At 42.6% G+C, this 20277-nt stretch overlaps 1 protein-coding gene across 1 annotated transcript; it reads right to left on the bottom strand.

The window, feature by feature from the left end:
- Nucleotides 1-4110: 4110 nt before the first annotated feature.
- LOC133137560 (desmoglein-2-like protein) lies at nt 4111-19697 on the bottom strand. The gene is made up of 12 exons (XM_061255894.1): nt 19032-19697; nt 18359-18514; nt 16986-17127; nt 15556-15719; nt 14713-14847; nt 14393-14578; nt 8482-8738; nt 7971-8113; nt 7493-7714; nt 6724-6939; nt 6433-6536; nt 4111-4521 (listed from the first exon to the last, which is right to left on the bottom strand). The coding sequence occupies exons 1-12, from the start codon at nt 19695-19697 to the stop codon at nt 4111-4113; spliced, it is 2802 nt and encodes a 933-aa protein (XP_061111878.1).
- Between the last annotated feature and the right edge of the window lie 580 nt (nt 19698-20277).

The raw sequence follows: 20277 nt of genomic DNA, 5'->3' as shown, positions 1-20277 counted from the left end.
TTGTGCTGAGGTATCATTCTTTGTGAATCCACTCTTTCAAAGTTCATTCATTCATTCATTCATTATCCTAACCCGCTTATCCTGAACATGATCGCAGGGGGGCTGGAGCCTATCCCAGCATACATTGGGCAAAAGGCAGGAATACACATAGGAATACAATATTGACACATTTCAGTTTTAGCTTTAGGTTTCCATCTGACAACTCAGTGATAAAGGATAAAAACATGAATATGTATCAGTATATAAACGGTCATGTTTATATTGGCAAAGAGGCTGCACATTTTGAATTAAAAATTAAATAGGCTACATTGTGCAATACCTGCTGCAACAGCTGTGTTGGAATGTCTATCTACGCAAGACTGGCATGCTGTGGCTGGTAATTGGTAATTATGAAGCCAAGAACAAGTATGTTACTATCGTTTTATTTGAACGATACATTTGAATGGATGCCAAAACATTTATAGAAGGTCTATTGTAAGTGATGTTGGTGGCACTTAAGTGACACACCCAATGGTAACTTGGAGAGTTTTATTACTTACCTTATATAACCTTATAAAAACAGGATTTAGCTTCACGTACAGTGCAGAGTATGAACGGCTTCCTGGTGGTAATCTGTTCTGTTCACGTTTTTTAAATGAAAACTGACATGATTTTGTAGCCGCTGACAAATTTCCAGCATGAGGTCCGAATATGAACATCGGGAACGATGGACGGGCGTCTTCACCCCTTGTAGTGTGACATCAGTGATGTGGCGTTTGGGACGCCCCACAACACCCCAACAAAATGTCTAGCATGTCAGATTTTTTTCTTTTTTCCTGCCTAGTTTGACACCCCTGACAATGGTCAACAACGTGTTCCTGGACATTGGCCAATTGGATGACAGAATACTCAAGATCTCTTTACCCTCCTCCCCGAGGACCTATGAACTCACACAAGATTGTGATCATGGCAGCATACGATGATTGGTCGGGTCATACTTGTAGCATTGCCACTCTCCTGGCCAAGACAGGGCAATCATTTATGGCACTATGATTGCCTAATCTGACATAGTGTCCAAAAATATTGTGTAGTCTGAGCCCGCCATTTGGAAATCATAGTGCCAAAAATTCTTGATGTGCCTTGGCTGGGAGAGTGGCAACACTACAAAGCCAATCATTGTATTCTCATGTCTCCAGTCATCAGATTTTAAGATAGGTTTGATATAAAGTATGCTCAAAAACATACTGTACCTTGACACATTTACTTACGGTAAAAAAAGTAATATACAACCCACATTCACACATGGACGATTAGCTTCCATTGTTCCATGTACTAATTTCCGTTGTTATATTAGTGGAAGACGGAAAGCAGACAGTTGCCAGGATAAATGTTTTGAGACTGGAATTTTATGGTGCGTTGGTACAGCATGTTCCTCGAGATGTGCATGCTCATAAATCAGACAGGGTATTAGAAATAAAAAGATGAAGTGCAGTGAAAGGTTAAATAATATAGAGATACGCACACCGGCCAGGGTGGAAGGCAAATGGACCTGAAGAAGAATGGGTCAAAACCTTGTTTGATATTGGTAAATAATTATGAGTTTGGGTGTGTAGGCTTTACTTTAATTTTGGTGCAGTGACAGGAACAGAGAAGAGACAGAAATTTCCCCAAAACACTTTTTTAATCATAATAATACAGCACATTGATGCTTAATTGGTAGTATTCTTAGAAGGTGGTCAGACAAAGTGCACATTCCAGGATTAAAGCTGACATAAAATAAAAAATACAGGACGATACTGTTTCACAGTATTCCGGATGTGGATAAAATGTGTAATTACCAAAGAAAGCCCCATTCATGAGCATAAACAAAAAGAAAAGAAATAAATGTGAAGTTGTCCCACAGGCCATACAATCATTTAACCCCATTTTTGCGGCAGGAGGGTGTCAGCATATAACAGTGACAAGTACATTCCCCTCCAAAAGTATTGGAACAGCAAGGTCAATTGCTTTGTTTTTGCAATACACTGAATATATTTGGGGTTGAGGTAAAAAGATGAACACAAGACAAGATTTAAGAATTTATTTATTTATTACACCAAGATGTGTTAAACTATTTAGAACAGAGCACCTTTGGTAAAGGACCACCCAAGTTTTAGGTGTTCAAGCCTGCAACCCATTGACATCACCAAACTGTTGCATTCGTCTTTTGTGAGGCTTTTCCAGGCTTTTGCTGCAGCCTCTTTCAGTTGTTGTTTGTTTCGGGGTGTTTTTCCCTTCAATATCCTCTTCAGGAGGTGAAATGCATGCTCAGTTAGGTTAAGGTCTGGTGATTGACTTGGCCAGTCTAAAACCTTCCACTTTTTCTCTCTAAGAAAGTCCTTTGTTGTGTTGGCAGTGTGTTTTGGGACATTGTCTTGCCGCATTGCTCCATGGGAATGTTTTTGTGACTGCTGAATTTGTCCTGCTGCTACCAACATTAGATACATCATCAATAAAGAGTAGTGAGCCCACTCCAGAAGCAGCCATGCAAGCACAAGCCATGACACTTACTCCACTGTGCTTCACAGCTCATATGAGCTCATATATTTTGGATCATGAGCAGTTGCCTTCTTTCTCCACACTTTGGCCTTGACATCACTTTGATAGAGGTTAATATATTATATATAATATATTCTCATCAGTCCACAAAAGAAACGCCAGTCTACTTATGAATGCTGACAAACACATGTGCAAAAGTCATGGTTTCGCAATACCATGACAAAATAATTAGGTTAATAATTAGCGAAATATTATACAAGTTATGCTGGTATTTTATGGAGTTACGATTAGTCATTTTTCCAATTTCATAATGATTCAATGACAAACTGCGCAATGTTATTTTAAACTGGCAAATGCCAGTGTTCAAAATTGGATTGTTTTTCATTAATTTTCATTTTTTAATCCAACTTTCGTTAAGGCGGGACCGTTTTTTGTTAAGCCTTAATGATAAACCACTGCGGGAAGCACTGAATATGCTAGATGCTGTGTTATAACTTTGCCAAGACCATCATCATAATAGCAAACTAGGACATTAATAATGAAATCCATGTTCAGGCTTGTAGACTCATCAGCATTTAAGGAAAACATTCCTTTTTTCAACTTGTCAACATTGCTTCTGCCGTGTTTACATTTCCTGTCACACACCGTGCACAAACAACAACAAGCTTCATGGAGTTTCTTGCACCAAGTGTTATGCGGTTGCCCCCCCCCCTTTTCTTCAACCGAAGCCCATGAATTCTGTGCACAGTGGTAGTGGTAAGTGAAGAATAAATGGTTGCAAGATTGAACCTGATTAGAGAGGATGCATTCAGAACAAAAACAAAGACACATGGGATCACGTTATGACATTTACGTTTTAAGACCTTGTGTTGCATGTTACAAAATAAGGGATGTTATCATATTGATATATTACACAGAATTAAATTCCTCCTGTATATACTGTAATTTTAGGGGGAAAGTAGCAAAATTATGTATTATCTTAAATTGGCCGGAAGTGGTTGTTGTGAGGCTGGTGTGTTTTCTCTTTAATTTTTTGCCCCCAAAAAAAACCTGCAAATGAAATGGAAATCTGGCATCACGCCTCAGACCTTTAAGCCACTTCGACACACCCAGGGCAGGACCGAACCGGCAACCCACCGACTGCCAGATGACCAGGCTTACTGTCTGAGCCAATGTCACCCCAGGTTGGTTTCCTCCAAAAGACAGCTCTCTGATCTTCATATTGGTTTATCTTTTCTAACACAAATGCAGGCTTCACAGGCAAAACCTAAGGCTAAAACCAAGAGTAGACATTCAGAGCTATTTATTGTTTAACCAGTCAATCTAACAGGACACATCTGGGCAACAATAAACACCTGTCAGTCATATGTTCCAATACTTCTGCTCACCTAAAAATTGGGTGGTCTGACACAAAAGGTGATATTATGTTCTAAGTTCAAGGCTCGAAAAAAATACCAGGAAATAAAAGCTGAAAATTTGATCTGTCATCTCATGGACATCTTTTGACAGCAAAAACAAAGGAATTCACCTTGCTGTTCCAATGCATTTGGATGGGGGCTGGACATGACTGGTGTTCTCATGCAGCCTTACACCTTAGCCCCTCTCAGCACACAGTGCTGCTCCACCAGGACCAGTCCCTCGCTCAGGCTCAGGCTCCAGCACCGGCACCCCCTGCTCCCTGAGGGGCACCATCTCCCCCACACGCAGAGCCTCGTTCACCACGTACACACCCTGGGTGCTCCCCGGCCTGTCAGTCAGCAGCAGGGTGCTGATGTAGCGGGTGGTCGGCAGGACAGGGGCAGTGCTGTAGACTGAGTCGATCTTTATCGCCGATCCCATGCAGATCTCCGCCAATGTTTCGAATCTGGGGCCCAGGTTGTTGAGGAAGTCCAGGTTGTTGTCGGCCTCTTCGAAGTAATTTCTGTCTTCGCAGCCTCTGCACAAGACTGATCCCATACTGATTGGAGATTCTTGACCCTCATCCTTGTATATCCGCAACACATCCTTGTAAATTCAACAGTAACAATGTTAATTATTTTGTTAATTATGCCTGCCAACAATTTTTTGAAATATTATTTGAGCTGCTTCTTACCGGAGTGTAGTAATCTGGGTCAGGAAAAACCAACTGCATCATCGCCAAAGAAAAGTTCATTAGCTCACAATCACAAAAAGTAAATAAAACGTTATAGGCTTTATTAACTAATGTTAGCAAAATAATAGTTTAAAATAAATTGCTTACTATTATGACTTAATCGTAAAAATGTATTTTTAAGAAATGTGACGTTGTATTCCAGACTTCAGTGCCTTCCAACTAAATGGCGCCCTTCTCATTTTGAACTGAAGCACAGAAAGATCTCAATATTTTGTTGAGTTTCACAGCACAGCTGTCAAAATCAGCTGGCATGTCTTGTTCTTGCGGCCAGTCCCGCAAAATCATTCATTCATTCACTCATTATCTTAACCTGCTTATCCTGAACAGGGTCGCAGGGGGGCTAGAGCCTATCCCAGCATACATTGAGCGAAAGGCAGGAATACACCCTGGACAGGTCGCCAGTCCATCGCAGGGCACACACACCATACACTCACACACTCATAGCCAAGGGCAATTTAGACTCTCCAATCAGCCTAACCTGCATGTCTCTGGACTGTGGGAGGAAACCGGAGTACCCGGAGGAAACCCACGCAGTCACAGGGTGAACATGCAGACTCTGCACAGAGAGGCCCCGGCCGACGGGGATTCAAACCCAGGACCTCCTTGCTGTGAGGCAGCAGTGCTACCCACTGCACCATCCGTGCCGCCCCGTCCCGCAAAATGACATATTCAATTTTTATGGACTTCACGCTATATGTAGTTACTGAGAATATCATCCATCCATCCATCCATTATCTGAACCCGCTTATCCTGATCAGGGTCGCAGGGGGCTGGAGCCTATCCCAGCATACATTGGGCGAAAGGCAGGAATACACCCTGGACAGGTCGCCAGTCTATCGCAGGGCACACACACCATTCACTCACACACTCATACCTACGGGCAATTTAGACTCTCCAGTCAGCCTAACGTGCATGTCTTTGGGCTGTGGGAGGAAACCGGAGTACCCGGAGGAAACCCACGCAGACACGGGGAGAACATGCAAACTCTGCACAGAGAGGCCCCGGTCGACGGGGATTCGAACCCAAGACCTCCTTGCTGTGAGGCGGCAGTGCTACCCACTGCGCCCTGAGAATATCAGTGTACTGAATATATTTTAGCATCTCGGGGTGTGCCGTGCCTAAGTATTTTGCTAATTAGCAAATCCAGGTGATTGGAACAAATGCTTCTCCACCTCCAGTACACAATGCAATGGAAAAATAAGTCATTGTTGACACAGACTGTGGTGTGGTAGCTGTTTAAGGGAACAGTCTCAATCAGACTTTTAATTGGCCACCTTAGTCGGATACCAAAGGTGCTATGTTCTACGAAGTTGAACACAAATTCTGAATTCTTGTCTCGTGTTCATCTTTTTATCTAAACCCCATATGTATTGAGTGCATTGCAAAAACAAAGGAATTGGCCTTGCAGTTCCACCAGTTTTGGAGGGGACTGTATGGTAACTTTCTAGCCCACCCTTAAGCACACTGCTCTTGTCATGTCGAGCAATTTATTTTACATCATCTCCTTTACAGTTACCTTTTTAGCTACACAACATTTTAAAAGAGTGTGCTAATTGAAGGACTTGCAAATCTAGTCCATACTTTCATTCTTTCCTTGTCTCCTACCCGGTAGGAAGTATGTGGAGGGCTGGACAGGAAAGGAGGGTAGAAGAATTGGAGTGGCTGCTCTAGCAAAGGCACTGGGTGGGAATAGAATGTCTATTGGCCAGGGGCGCAAAAATCTTCAGAAAGTAATCCTAAAGCAGACTTTAAATAAGACTTACCTTTACTGTGTCTTCTGTGATGGAATTTATCAGCTGTTGTTTGGTAGGATTTATCGGGCGATTCAGGCCCTCATGCATACAGGACACCAGTAAAAGAGGCACCGCTGTGGAAAAATAACAGGTTACCTTCCCTATTTTAGTCTGCATGCATATCAGTGACTATATCAGTGGATACCTACCCATAGCAATCCGTTTGAGCATGCTTTTGACAGACTGTATCAATGGATCCCTTTCCAGAGAGATCCGATAGACCTGATGAGTTAAATTTGCTGTGGACGGAGGGTAACTCACACAGAAGCAGCAGCAGCGCCAGCAGCAGGGTGCCCAGCCCTAGAACCCCGAAAGTGGCTGAAGGCACACAGGTCTTCTCCCCCTCACAGGTGCATACTTCTAGCTTCAGCACCTGCGGCTTGTCACAGGCCTTGCCCTGCTGGTCCCACACGTCTAACTGCACCTTGTACCGCCCGGGCCACAGCTTCTGATTGGCTCTCAGGATCACACTGGTGCCTTTATAGAGGTAGAGCACATGGGGAAAGAACTGTTAACCTGCCCTGTTTTTTTTTTTTTTGTTCTTTTTTCCATGATTTTCTTTCAATATAGAACACCCAATTTGCAGAAGTTTGTGCTCATCGCTGGAAACTCAAACTGTCATTGAACAAGCATTTGCTCTGAAAGATGCAAAATCAACCTTTTTTCGACCCTACAATCTACTGTTCTAGGTCAGAGCACCCTTTGAGTGCAGACTAAGGTGGCCAATTAAAAGTCTGATTGAGACTGTTCCCTTAAACAGCTACCACACCACAGTCTGTGTCAAAAATGACTTATTTTTCCATTGCATTGTGTACTGGAGGTGGAGAAGCATTTGTTCCAATCACCTGAATTTTCTAATTAGCTAATTCTTCAACCAGGAGTTATTCAACCAGGAACTACTTTAATTGGTGAATGTGGAGTTCTTAGGTGCAATAAATGCAAGGACTTTCTGACCCCTGGACTTTCTACCTCTGAGTGTATGGTAGTGCATAACATAAGTGCTTTTGTAAGATGAAGGACTGTTCTTTACTATTGGCAGGTTCAACAGTCCACTCCTGCTTTGCGCCTTCAGGTACGACCTGGAAGCGGAAGGGGGGACCGTTAGGGTCAGCGTCCCTATCCTTGGCCGAGACGGGCAGGGCTGTGTGGGAGCTGCAGACGATCTGGTTCGGGTTGGTGAGTGTGGGGCAATTGTCATTGACGTCCTCTACCACCAAGACAATCGTCCCAGTGGCGGTTTTTGCTGGGATATCTAATTTAGACCAAAAAGAAAGGTTTAATGCCTGGCTGTGTTTATGATTTAAATGATTTCTCTCAGTTATTTGTTATGTTGTCTTTTTTTAAATGGAATGTTAACATGTAACTGTCACCAGTAATGGTGTTTTGACCAAAATGAATTTTGAAATGCTGGGCATAATGTGTATAATTTTAATTCCTGCAACTGTTTGTTTCCTTTTTGAGATTATGTGATGAATGCATTTACAATGTAGGCCGACTTAGAAACGTACCATTTTTCTGGCATATTATCTTTACTGTGTAATTTCCATTAATCACGTACTCGGATTCCCGATCTGGTATTTGGTTTAGTTTAATCTCCGCAGTCTTTTCATCAATTATCAGCCAGTTGGCTGGGTCATTTAATTTGGCATACCTAAGGAAATAAAAAGAGTGATTGGTAACATGGAAAACAATCAACAGCGTAGCTGAAGGGCACTGAAGAACGTGTTTAACTGACAAAAAATCTCTGTGTCCTGGCATGCAGGGTTTCATGTTCAGATGCATATTATTTTTTACATCAGATCTAAACACTCATTTCATTCTCTCTTGTCCTAATAGGTGATGACACTAATGTTCTCTTGCATTGTAAATTGCTCTGGATTAATAATAGAAAGTAATGTCTACTTTATGTAGTATCCACGTGGTCACCGGTCATGGCCCCTCACCTGACACCTTTCAAATGTGTGAGTGTATTATCACTGTTATGTTTCCAGTCTATGTTAGGAAATGCTTTGCACAAACCAGATGTTTTTAGCAGTCACTAGGGTGTCTCCATCGATGGCCGCATAAGTGTCGATGACGGTGTGTGTGGACACCACCTTGCTGTTCTCAGAGACAGAGATGACTTTTGTTGCTGGAATGAACATGGGCCCCTTGTTCTTCACTTTTATCTTGATGGTTATCTCACCTGGTGCCGAGACAACGCTTGAGTGGTAGGCTGCTTTGTTGTGCATGGCAACCTTGAGGTTGACCTCTTTCACCTTTTCATAATCAAGGGACTTAATGAGAAAATGATAATCATGTTACATTTCATTACACAAAAAACCCACATTCCCATCTCTAAATATTTACATATGACCCTTTCAACACCCCAGAGATCCTGAGAATATGTACATTATGACAACTTTATTATTTTTGAAAAATACTATTTTGAAAAAATATAAGTATTGAAAAGTATTTAATAAATAGTCTGATACCATGTACTATTGCATTTATAGCACAATGGAATAGTGGTGTAGTACAGTACTGAAAATGTCCAGCATGTTAAGTGCTCATATTACATAACTGCAGCAGTGCCGAATGACTGTCAGGTGTCCATTGCCTGCCAGGTGGTAGAGTTTCACATACATACATACATTTTAAAAAATTAGGTGTGTTCTGCTGTCCTGGTCAAATTCCCACAAAACTAACTCTCTAAATTTGACCACTAACCATCCTCTGTATCTGACCACACTTTCTACACTGGTCCATGCCTTCTCTGCCTATATTAATATCTCTGGTCATCAGGGCAAAAAATATGCAGTGCCCTCCAAAAGGATTGGAGCAGCATGTCCAATTCCTTTGTAAATGGTAAATAGTTGGCATTTATATTGCGCCTTTATCCAAAGTGCTGTACAATTGATGCTTCTCATTCACCCATTTATACACACACTCACACACCAACAGCGATTGGCTGCCATGCAAGGTACCGACCAGCTCGTCAGGAGGGTTAGGTGTCTTGCTCAGGGACACTTCGACACAGGGGATCGAACCGGCAACCCTCCGACTGCCAGACGACTGCTCTTACTGCCTGAGCCATGTCACCCCCGCTTTTACTTGAGGAATCATCAAGGAAACAATCAATGAACTATTAGCAACTCCAAATTAGGTGGCGTGAACACCCACTAACAAGATCTCTCTTACTTGAACCAAACCCAGCACTTTGCTTTCCCCACAAGTTGAATGAAGATGAATTCAGCAGTGATCATTTGAAGCGGATGAAGGAGGTTCTGATTTCCTTTGCTGACACCGTTACGCTGAAGTCTTTGCATACTCGAGCTACATCCTTTTCCATGCCCTGCGAGGTCCTCCATTTCTCGGAGATACCCCACATACCAGTGAGAGAGTGCTCCTCCACAGAGCTCAACTTGCCCAATCCTTGAAGGACTTCCTGCAGGTTGATGGTGGTGGGTTTGGACAGTACGGGGTCTTCTCCGACCTCAAACAGATGCATGATCCGGAGAAGAACCTGGTTAAAGTCTGGTACTGCTTCCCTCCCCTTACCTCTTGAGATGTCCCACAGATTCTGCATATGATTGGCGCTGTAACCCCTGCCCAGGATGCTTAGCGTAAGGAGGTGGAGGTTTGGAGGCAGGACTACAAGGATGACTGGGTCTCTGTTCCTTTGTTTTTGCAATACACTGAATACAGTACTGTGAAAACGTTTTAGGCAGGTGTGAAAAAAATGCTGTAAAATAAGAATGCTTTTAAAAATAGAAATGTTAATAGTTTATTTTTATCAATTAACAAATTGCATGAACAGGAGAAGTGAATGAAGAGAAGAAAAATCTAAATCAAATCAATGTTTGGTGTGACCGCCCTTTGCCTTCAAAACAGCATCAATTCTTAGTATACTTGCACACAGATTTTGAAGGAACTCGGCAGGTAGGTTGTTCCAAACATCTTGGAGAACTAGCCACAGTTCTTCTGTGGATTTAGGCAGCCTCAGATGCTTCTGTCTCTTCATGTAATCCCAGACAGACTCGATGATGTTGACATCAGGGATCTGTGGGGGCCATTCCAGCACCATGGGGTGACATGGCTCAGGCAGTAGGAGCAGTCGTCTGGCAGTTGGAGGATTGCCGGTTCGATCCCCCGCCCGGGCTGTGTCGAAGTGTCCCTGAGCAAGACACCTAACCCCCAAATGCTCCTAACGAGCTGGTCGGTGCCTTGCATGGCAGCCATTGGTGTGTGAGTGTGTGAGTGTGCGAGTGTGCGAGTGTGCGAGTGTGTGTATGAATGCCTGAATGAGAAGCATCAATTGTACAGCACTTTGGATAAAGGCGCTATATAAAATGCCAACCATTTACCATTCCAGGACTCCTTGTTCTTTTTTATGCTGAAGATAGTTCTTAATGACATTGGCCGTATGTTTGGGGTCATTGTCCTGCTGCACTATACATTTGGGGCCAATCAGATGCATGATGGATAAATATGTGCCTGTACTTCTCAGCATTGAGGAGACCATTCATTCTGACCAGTCCCCTGCTCCATTTGCAGAAATGCAGCCCCAAACTTGTAAGGAACCTCCATCACTGTTGCCTGCAGACACTCATTCTTGTACCACTCTCCAGCCCTTCAGCGAACAACCTGCCTTCTGCTACAGCCACATCGTCCGATTGTGAAGGATAGTAAGCATGTGTCTTTCATCTGCTGCACTAAGTTTCCTTGGCCAACCACTGCGTCTACAGTCGTCAGTGTTGCCCGTTTCTTTGTGCTTCTTAAACAGAGCTTGGACATCACATCTAAAAACCCCTGTCTGCCTTGAAATTTCTGCCCGGGAGAGACCTTGCTGATGCAGTATAACTACCTTGTGTCTTGTTGCTCTGCTCAGTCTTGCCATAGTGTATGACTTTTGACATTAAACTGTCTTCAACAACCTCACCTTGGAAGCAGAGTTTGGCTGTTGCTCATCCAATTTAACCCTCTTACACAGCTGTTTCTTAATGATTGTGTTTCAACCTGTAAGGCTGGAAATCTGGCATTATCACTCAGGGCTGGTCAGCTTGCTGGCTTCCTCTGGTATTGTGGAAAATGTGGCTGTAAAGTAATTTAACGCAGGAGCATGCACCATTAACCCCCACTATCTCTGCAATCATACGGGCAGGAGCCTGTGGGGGAAGACTCAGGCCTCCAGCCGTAAAACTCGTTACAACGGGGTAACATCCTTTACGGCACGGGAAGGTTTCAGAGGGCACGGCCTGTTAGGCCCTGACCTTCTCCTGAACCCCCCTTCATTGCTCTCTCCCTCTTTACTCAGTCACTAAATGATGTGTACAGCACTGGATGTTTCATGACAAAGTCAGTTTAGATAATATTCATGTTTGGTATTATTCTGATTGTTTCAGTGCGACTGGTGCAATGGTTTTATTTCTGCAACAGCAAACCCTGTACATCATAACCAACCAGGAGAAGCTGTGTGGAGCTCTGCCCCAGTGAAAGCCATGTGCCTCAACCCCCCTGCGCTTCCTGGGGAGGCGTGGCTCCAAATTACAGATGGGTGACCCATTTTTAGGGTTAACATCAAAGGCCAGATTTTGGATTTAAGGACAGCAAACTAAGCAATCTGGGAGAATGCAATCAGCCTCCTGTGCACACAGTGCACGTAATTTCGACGTACAGGGTATCTGTAGCCAGACTCCCGTATGTAGCTTTTATTACCAGGTATGACTTTTAAGACTCCGTAATTTGGTTTCCTTGTAATGTTTTTTGATTTGGAACTAGTATGTAATTACGTGTATGTAACCTGCCTGGTAAAATAAATTGTTAAAACTTGATCTGTGTGGTTTCGCTTACTGACACTCAAAGTTATACAGGGAATGCTTGGTTTACCCCCTCAAACTGGTCTAGGGAGGATGAATATTTATGCTTAATGTATCACGGCGTATAGCACCCATAGACCTATGGTGGTAAATCCCTCGCCTCCGCGTGGTAGTTCATTCATGTCGAGCACAGCCGTAGCTAGGTTGGTCTGCTTGGGTCCCTAGGCTGTAAACAGATATACCCAAGAGTAGCTATTCCTGCGACCTCTGATGACTACAGATAGCTAGTCAGAGAGGTGCACATTATGCGCGATGTGACATGCGGTGGTACCAGCAGAGGACTGTTCGGAGAGTAAATCTCAGTTCAGGATTCCTATAGCGATCAAGTCAAAATTATAAATACGACATCCACTAAATGTGGACAACTAATCTAAATTATTATTCTAAAATGGAGTCAGATAAACGAAGGTGAATCTACTGGCCCTATTGTGGAGATTCTGGGTCAGCCCGGACCAGTAAAGAGCGGAAGGCAGAGTGGTACTACTGCCTTTGTATCGTGGTTTGTTTATTGGCTGATCTAGACTGTCTGCATAGGGGCCACTAATTTTTAACCCTATTAGTATTCTTTCAGCAACACCAGAAGGACGAGCACGCTGATAACTTCAGCCCTCGCTAAATTCCATCGTTGGGTTAGCGTGAGGTTTTACAAACCTACATATTAAATGGATGATCATTAGCTCCTGTTTGGTATAATTGGTGAATCACACACCTGACTATATGCCTACAAAATCCCTGACTTTGTGCAAGTGTACCTAGAAGAATTGATGCTGGTTTGAAGGCAGAGGGCGGTCACACCAAATATTGATTTGATTTAGATTTTTCTTCTGTTCACTCACTTTGCATTTTGTTATTTGATAAAAATAAACTATTAACATTTCTATTTTTGAGAGCATTCTTACTTTACTGCATTTTTTCACACCTGCCTAAAACTTCTGCACAATACTGTACATTTAGGGTTGAGAAAAAGTATTGGAATAGAGAGTATTGAAGTAAATTAAAATAAATAACACTTAACATTTGGTAGCATATCCCTTGCTTGCAATAACTGCATCAAGCCTGCGACCCATTGACATAACCACACTGTTGCATTCTTCTTTTATGATGCTTTTCCTGCCTTTTACTGCAGCCTCTTTTAGTTATTGTTTGTTTCAGGGGTTTCTCCCTTCAACCGCCTCTTCAGAAGATGAAATGCATGACCAATTGGGTTAGAGTCTGGTGATTGACTTGGCCAGTCTAAAACCTTTCACTTTTTCTCCATAATGAAGTCCTTTGTTGTGTTGGCAGTGTGTTTTGGATCATTGTCTTGCTGCATTATGAAGTTCCTGCAAATTAGTTTGGACGCATTTCTCTGTAAGTTTGCAGACAGAATGTTTTTGTCGACTTCTGAATTCATCTTGCTGCTAGCATCATTAATAAAGATTAGTGAGCTCACTCCAGAAGCAGGCATGCAAGCACAAGCCATGACACTTCCACCATCGTGTTTCACAGATGAGCTCATATATTTTGGATCATGAGCAGATTCCTTCTTTCTCTAAACGTTGGCCTTTCCACTGTGGTAGAAGTTAATCTTGGTCTCATCTGTCCATAAAACTCATCTCTGTACTTCTTTGCAAATTGTTATCTTGCAATGGCTCTGATTGTTTCCCCCCTCTTTTCTAAGCTTCAAAATGGTTTGCTTTTCTCCCTTAGACAGTTCTCTGGTTTATTTTTTCTAACACAAATGCAGTCTTCACAGGCAAAACCCAATGCTAAAACCAAGGATAGACATTCAAAATATTTATTGTTTAAACAATCAATCTGACAGGACACATCTGGGCAATAAGAAACACATGTTCCAATACTTTTCTCACCTAAAAATGGGGTGGTCTGATACAAAAGGTGATATGTTCTACGTTGTTTAACAAATTTAGATACAAATACCCGGAAATAAAAGCTGAAATTTGAAATCTGTCATATCATGTACATGTTTTGACCTCAAACTCAATTGTCTTCTGTGTATAGGAAAAACAAAGGAATTGACCTTGCTGTTCCAATACTTTTGGAGGGGACTGTATTTTCAAATTTGGTCATACCTGGATCACTGTTACAACTCCCTCGTTGGTCTTTTCGTCCGTTGTGATTGCGAAGTAGCCTGCTTCGTTCCCTGAAACGATCGAGAAAACTGTGTGCCAGTTGTCGGTGTTTATCGAGTCGAGGTCCTTGGCTTTGATGCGTAGCACCTCCACTTTGCTTGTGTTCTCCATAACACTTTCCTCGTACTGGAAGAGCACAAAGAAAGCATTTTGCTCCAATGTTTAGCAACTGGCCCAAATCTTCATAGCATTTCACTAGAATGTCTTACAACACTTAAAAACAATAGGTGTACTCTATGGAAACGGGACTTATTATTTACATGAGATTTATCCAGTGTGGGAACATTGTCATTGACATCCAGGATGTTGATAGTAACAGTTCCTGTACCAGTTCTGCAACCCTTCTCCCCCTTCATGTCAGTGCCTTTAACTTTCAACAAATAGGAAGAATGCGTCTGTAAATAAAACAAGTGTTAATCAATATTATGTAGTCCTGAAGAATGCACAGGGGTCCTTACAGTGTAGCTACCCGCAGCTTAACCACTTGTAACTGATTCGTTAAGTTTAGGACTGCCAATAATTTTGGATTCGACGCCTTGTGGAGCCTTTCTGCTAGGCTCAAATCACAAAGAAGTAAGTCGCAAAGACCTGTCCATGTATATTCATGAGCAATTTTCTTAAATATTAAAATGTAAAATAAATTTTTTAGGGTTGTAGGGAATTTTACATAAGTTTGCCTCTCTGTAGACGCCCCCATGTTGACACAGGGTCAGCAAGGTTTGATGAAAAGACAGTGCTCATCAATACTGGACTATTTATCTCTTTATTGCGCTGCCTCAGCACAATTCTGCCACCTCAGTGGAATGCTCCCAAAGTTGACATAGTACTGTATATGCTGTTTTCCCAGTGTTATATATAGTGTTATAGCTAGTGTTGTAGGAAACAGTTTGGTGTCATTGGTGGTGTGGTATACTGGGTGCTGAATAAAAATCTTGAAATACCATGTAGAAATAAACCACAGGTGCATGAGTAAGTAAGTAGCCAGCAGTGCTATAAAGGTTAACCAGGTTTGTTAGGCGTATAGATATAACATCAGAAATATTGTTGTTACCGCCGTGATCCCCCACAGCATATCAAAACCAAACAAACATTTTCACACTCACTTCTCTGTCTAGAGTGCTTTGTTGGACGTAAATCTCGCCCGTTTCCTTGATGGAGAACATGGATCTGCCATCTGGGATCTGTTCCAGGATACTGTAGGTTACCTGACCGTTGGCAGTCTGTGGATCATCAGCGTCTGTGGCATTAATTTTCATCACAAATGTGCCTGTAATTTCCACAGAGAGATAAAGCAAGTCATTATTGCAGCTGCTGCAGTAGCTAGTTAGTGTCGCTTTTAACCTTTGCTCTGGGTACAGTGAAACACGGTGAGCTACTTCAAAAATTTGTGTTGGAATTAAATCAACTCCTCATTAATTTTGTTTTGTGATTCAAGCCTTTTTTTGGTGGCTTTGGGAATCTTAATGCTGAATTCAATACAGTGTTTTAACAAGGGTTGCAAACATTTTATTTTAATAGCAGAAAAGGTCTGCGTTGAATCATGATTAATCACATATTTAATCACATGTTGAAAGTGTCATGTTTTTGGAGCCCAATCATGGTTCCTCCAGAAAGAACTTTATCCAGGACTGGGGTAATTAATTTACAGCTCTAAAAAATATGTTGGCTCACTCCTGTACTTGAGCACAGTACAATATTTAGGATAGATTAACAGTCTGCAGCTGTAGTTGGTGCATGTCTCAAGACATTATTTTACCAATTAAACAATTAAGAGCAGAAGACACAAAATCCTAAAGCGGATCGGCCCTTGCTGTGCACCCCGGATCTCAGGCAAAACTAACACTATATTAAGTATAAGTATGTCAACTAATACTATATCATCTACTTTTCTAACCCCCTACCAGGCTGATTATACTACAGGAGATACAACCTCTAAGGCAGATATGAAAGCACTTCTAAGTACACCACTAAAGTCTTTAAACAAAGCTTTATAATTAATCACATGCGTTAGCATGATTACAATTTTTTGACAGGCATAGTTTTAACATTTTATTAACGTGATTGAAAAGTGATTATTCTTAATGAACAACGTGAACAGTGTAGTATAAAGTAGCTTAGACTGGATATTTGGTTAACTTGAACTAATGCTTTTCGTGATTTTGCATCTACACTCAATGGTCTGAGAATGTTTTTGGTCAAGTCTGGCTCTGTTCCTTATATTAATCAGATTAATGCACTAATATTTATCGTTTAAACTGTAAGGTGCACTGGAATCTGGCATCTGCTAAATGAATGCACTAAAATGTCATTTCATATTTCAAGCAAATTCCATAGGCTTATTTTGCCACCACAGATGTTTGGCTTGGCCAGATCATCTAATATTTGTGTTGACAAGTTTCATAAAGATTCCCACAGAAACATGAGCCCTGATTGAAACTTATTGATAAAATGTAACTAATAATTGAAAAAAATAATTCAATAATAACATACACAAATTAGTCATTAGTAATGAGTAACGTTTTGAATAATACACCTGACTGGCTTAATTCACTGACAGCTCCTTCTTGTTTTTCGGGAAATACTGGATCGTTGTCATTTTCGTCTTCTACGACGATACGTATGACAATGGGTGTCTCTGCTGTTGCACCATTCTCGAACTTTGCCATACCCTTAAGCTGGAAAGAGAAGAAATGCAACTTGGGTTATCAGCAGTGTTTATATTTTTACATAAGCTCAATGTATATAATAAGCACTGACAGACTGAATGACCTGTTTATAGAATAATTTGTATTCATCTACACTAATTTATTCAATAATTTTCTTCCCCAATTACTGTACACAGTAACATTTTTACAAATAATGGTCCTGTGATCTGTATAAAGCACCTTTTTTACCTTGAGTTAATCAGGCAATGCAAGAGAGAACTGTTTTTGTGATGAATCAAAGTGGGTAGGGACTGCAAGGGTTTGTGTGGCCAATCAGATGAGGAGATGGTGCTAAATTGACTAAATATGAAGTGTTATTTCTGTGGGAATTTGACCCACTTCCGACGGATAATACCCAGAAAAATATCACTGAAATGGGGGGCCGGATTTCAATTTTGTCCAAAAGTAAGAGTGCATTCTACTAACCAGGCAACACCTATTCCATCAGCAACTTAGCTTTCCCAGGAGGTCTCCCATTTAAGTTATTACCCACACCTGCTCTAAGCTAGCACACTTATGTTATCTCCACTCTTTATTCTTTATGCTTTATTCTCCAGTTTCTCAGCACTTTGGCATAATTAGAAACCTTGTCCAAACTATTCAGCTTGCTTAAGAGAGGTGTGCCATTTATTTTCATCTTGATATCTTTTATACTTCTTAATTATTCATTCATTCATTCATTATCCTAACCCGCTTATCCTGAACAGGGTCGCAGGGGGGCTGGAGCCTATCCCAGCATACATTGGGCCACCCATCCAGGCGATCACATAATAGTCCCATGAAAATACAGTAATTTTAGCATACAAATATCACGGAACCTAACTTGGCTAACTTGCCTGAGTGAAGTGCTTCATATGCATATAAAACCAATTGCCTTGCATTATGCTGTAACATCTCACCTGTCTGATTGGCTGGTATAAATGCCTAGCAACCACTTAGCAACTGATTAGTAATACCCTAGGGTATACAACAGGCTGATGTACTGGCTGTGATTTATCAGGTGCCTTGTAGATACCTACAGTCATGTTCAAACAAATAGCAGTGTGTTAAAAAAGTTAGTAAAGTGCCAGTTCCATATGTCAAATGTAGTGGAAACATTAGAGACTCTAAAATTGAGTGCAACAAGACATAGAGAACAATAAATAGGGATTTAAAAAGAGAAAGGGGAAATAGGAACTCTATAAAATAGAATCATGCTTACTTCGTAAACTGCCATTTTCTCTCGGTCCAAAATTTTATTAACTTTGACTTGCCCATTCAATTTGTCTACTTTAAATAACTCATAAGGCTCTTTGTCAACACCAGGTCCTGTCAGAGAGTATCTGATGGAAGTCCTGTTCTCTTCATTTGACCCAATCTAAAAAAAAAATACACACCCAAAAGCATTTGTTATTCTCCATTGTACTCACAATCAGGAAATAATCAATGAAAATATTGTTGGGAAAATAAACTAAAATGTCTCTTTTAGGTATAAATCAGAAAATCTATTTTTAGACAGTTTGACATTTTTTTTTACAGTGCAGCTCACATAATTATTGTTATAGTAATCATTATAGTTCTAGTTAGCCTTTAGCCATGTATGGCTGTGTAAGACGGAAATTATGAATAATAAAAAATTAATATCTGGCATTATCACTCAGGGCTGGTCAGCTTGCTGGCTTCCTCTGGTATTGTGGCAAAATGTGGCTGTAAAGTAATTTAACCCAGGAGCATGCACCATTAACCCCCACTATCTCCGCACCCATACGGGCAGGAGCCTGTGGGGGAAGACTCAGGCCTCCAGCCGTAAAACTCGTTATGACGGTGTGACGGTGTGACGGTGTGACGGTGACGTTATGATGATTGGCTGTAGCCTTCATGAGCGCAACTCGCACCTTCTTCCACACAGACCGACACCGCCGAACAAAGGTCTCGGCAGAAGGTACTTCGCCCCCTCTTTCCGGTTCGGGAAATGGTGGTGGCGGGTACCCAAACTGTGCCTCGAAGGGCAAGAGGCCTGTGGACGCATTTTGTAGCGTGTTGTGAGCATACTCCGCCCACGTGAGCTGCCGACTCCACGAGCTGGGGTTGGCCGCCGCCAGGCACCGGAGCGTATTCTCCAGGGTGTGGTTGGTGCGTTCTGTTTGTCCGTTGGTCTCTGGGTGAAACCCAGACGAGAGGCTAACTGACGCCCCTAACAGAGAACAGAACGCCCGCCAGAACCGAGAGGCGAACTGGGGTCCCCGATCTGACACCACATCCTGCGGGAGACCGTGTATTTTAAACACGTGGTCGATCACCAGGCGCGCGGTTTCTACTGCAGATGGTAATTTTGGCAGTGCCACAAAGTGAGCCGCCTTAGAGAAACGATCTACCACAACCAGAATAACCGTTTTGCCCTCGGATGGCGGCAGCTCCATGATGAAATCAAGCGCGATATGGCTCCAAGGGCGTCTAGGGATGGGTAACGGGCGTAATAGCCCTGAGGGAGACTGATGGGATCCCTTGCCGCGAGCACATATCGGACAGGCGGCCACAAACTCCCGAACGTCCCTCTCCATTCCGGGCCACCAGAATCGTCGGGACAAAAAGTCTTTAGTGCGGTGAGCCCCGGGATGCCCTGTCAGCCGTGAGGCGTGTCCCCACTGTAGCACCTGGGACCGGACCCTAGCGGGCACAAAGAGACAGTGGGGTGCCCCCCCCCCCCCCCCCGGGTCTGGCTCCAGGCGTAATGCTCTCCGCACCGCAGACTCAATCTCCCAACTAACTGGCGCCACGATCTGCGCCCCAGAGATAATGGGTTCGGGAGCGTGTTCCCTGTCAGTCTTATCAAAGACCCGAGAAAGGGCGTCTGGTTTTATATTTTAAGATCCGGGGCGGTATGTCACCGTGAATGAGAACCGTGCAAAGAACAGCGCCCAGCGGGCCTGGCGTGAGTTGCGTGTTCTCGCTGTCTGTATGTATTCCAGGTTTTTATGGTCGGTCCATACAGTGAATGGATGTTCTGCCCCCTTCAACCAATGACGCCACTCCTCCAAGGCCAATTTCACCGCGAGTAGCTCCCTATCCCCTACGTCATAGTTCCTCTCGGCCTGTGACAGCGACCGCAAGAAAAACGCACAGGGATGTACTTTGTGGTCC

The sequence above is a fragment of the Conger conger genome, chromosome 9 (assembly GCF_963514075.1).
Source record: "Conger conger chromosome 9, fConCon1.1, whole genome shotgun sequence".
Classification (NCBI taxonomy): domain Eukaryota; kingdom Metazoa; phylum Chordata; class Actinopteri; order Anguilliformes; family Congridae; genus Conger; species Conger conger.
This window is presented reverse-complemented; position numbering and strand designations above follow the sequence as displayed.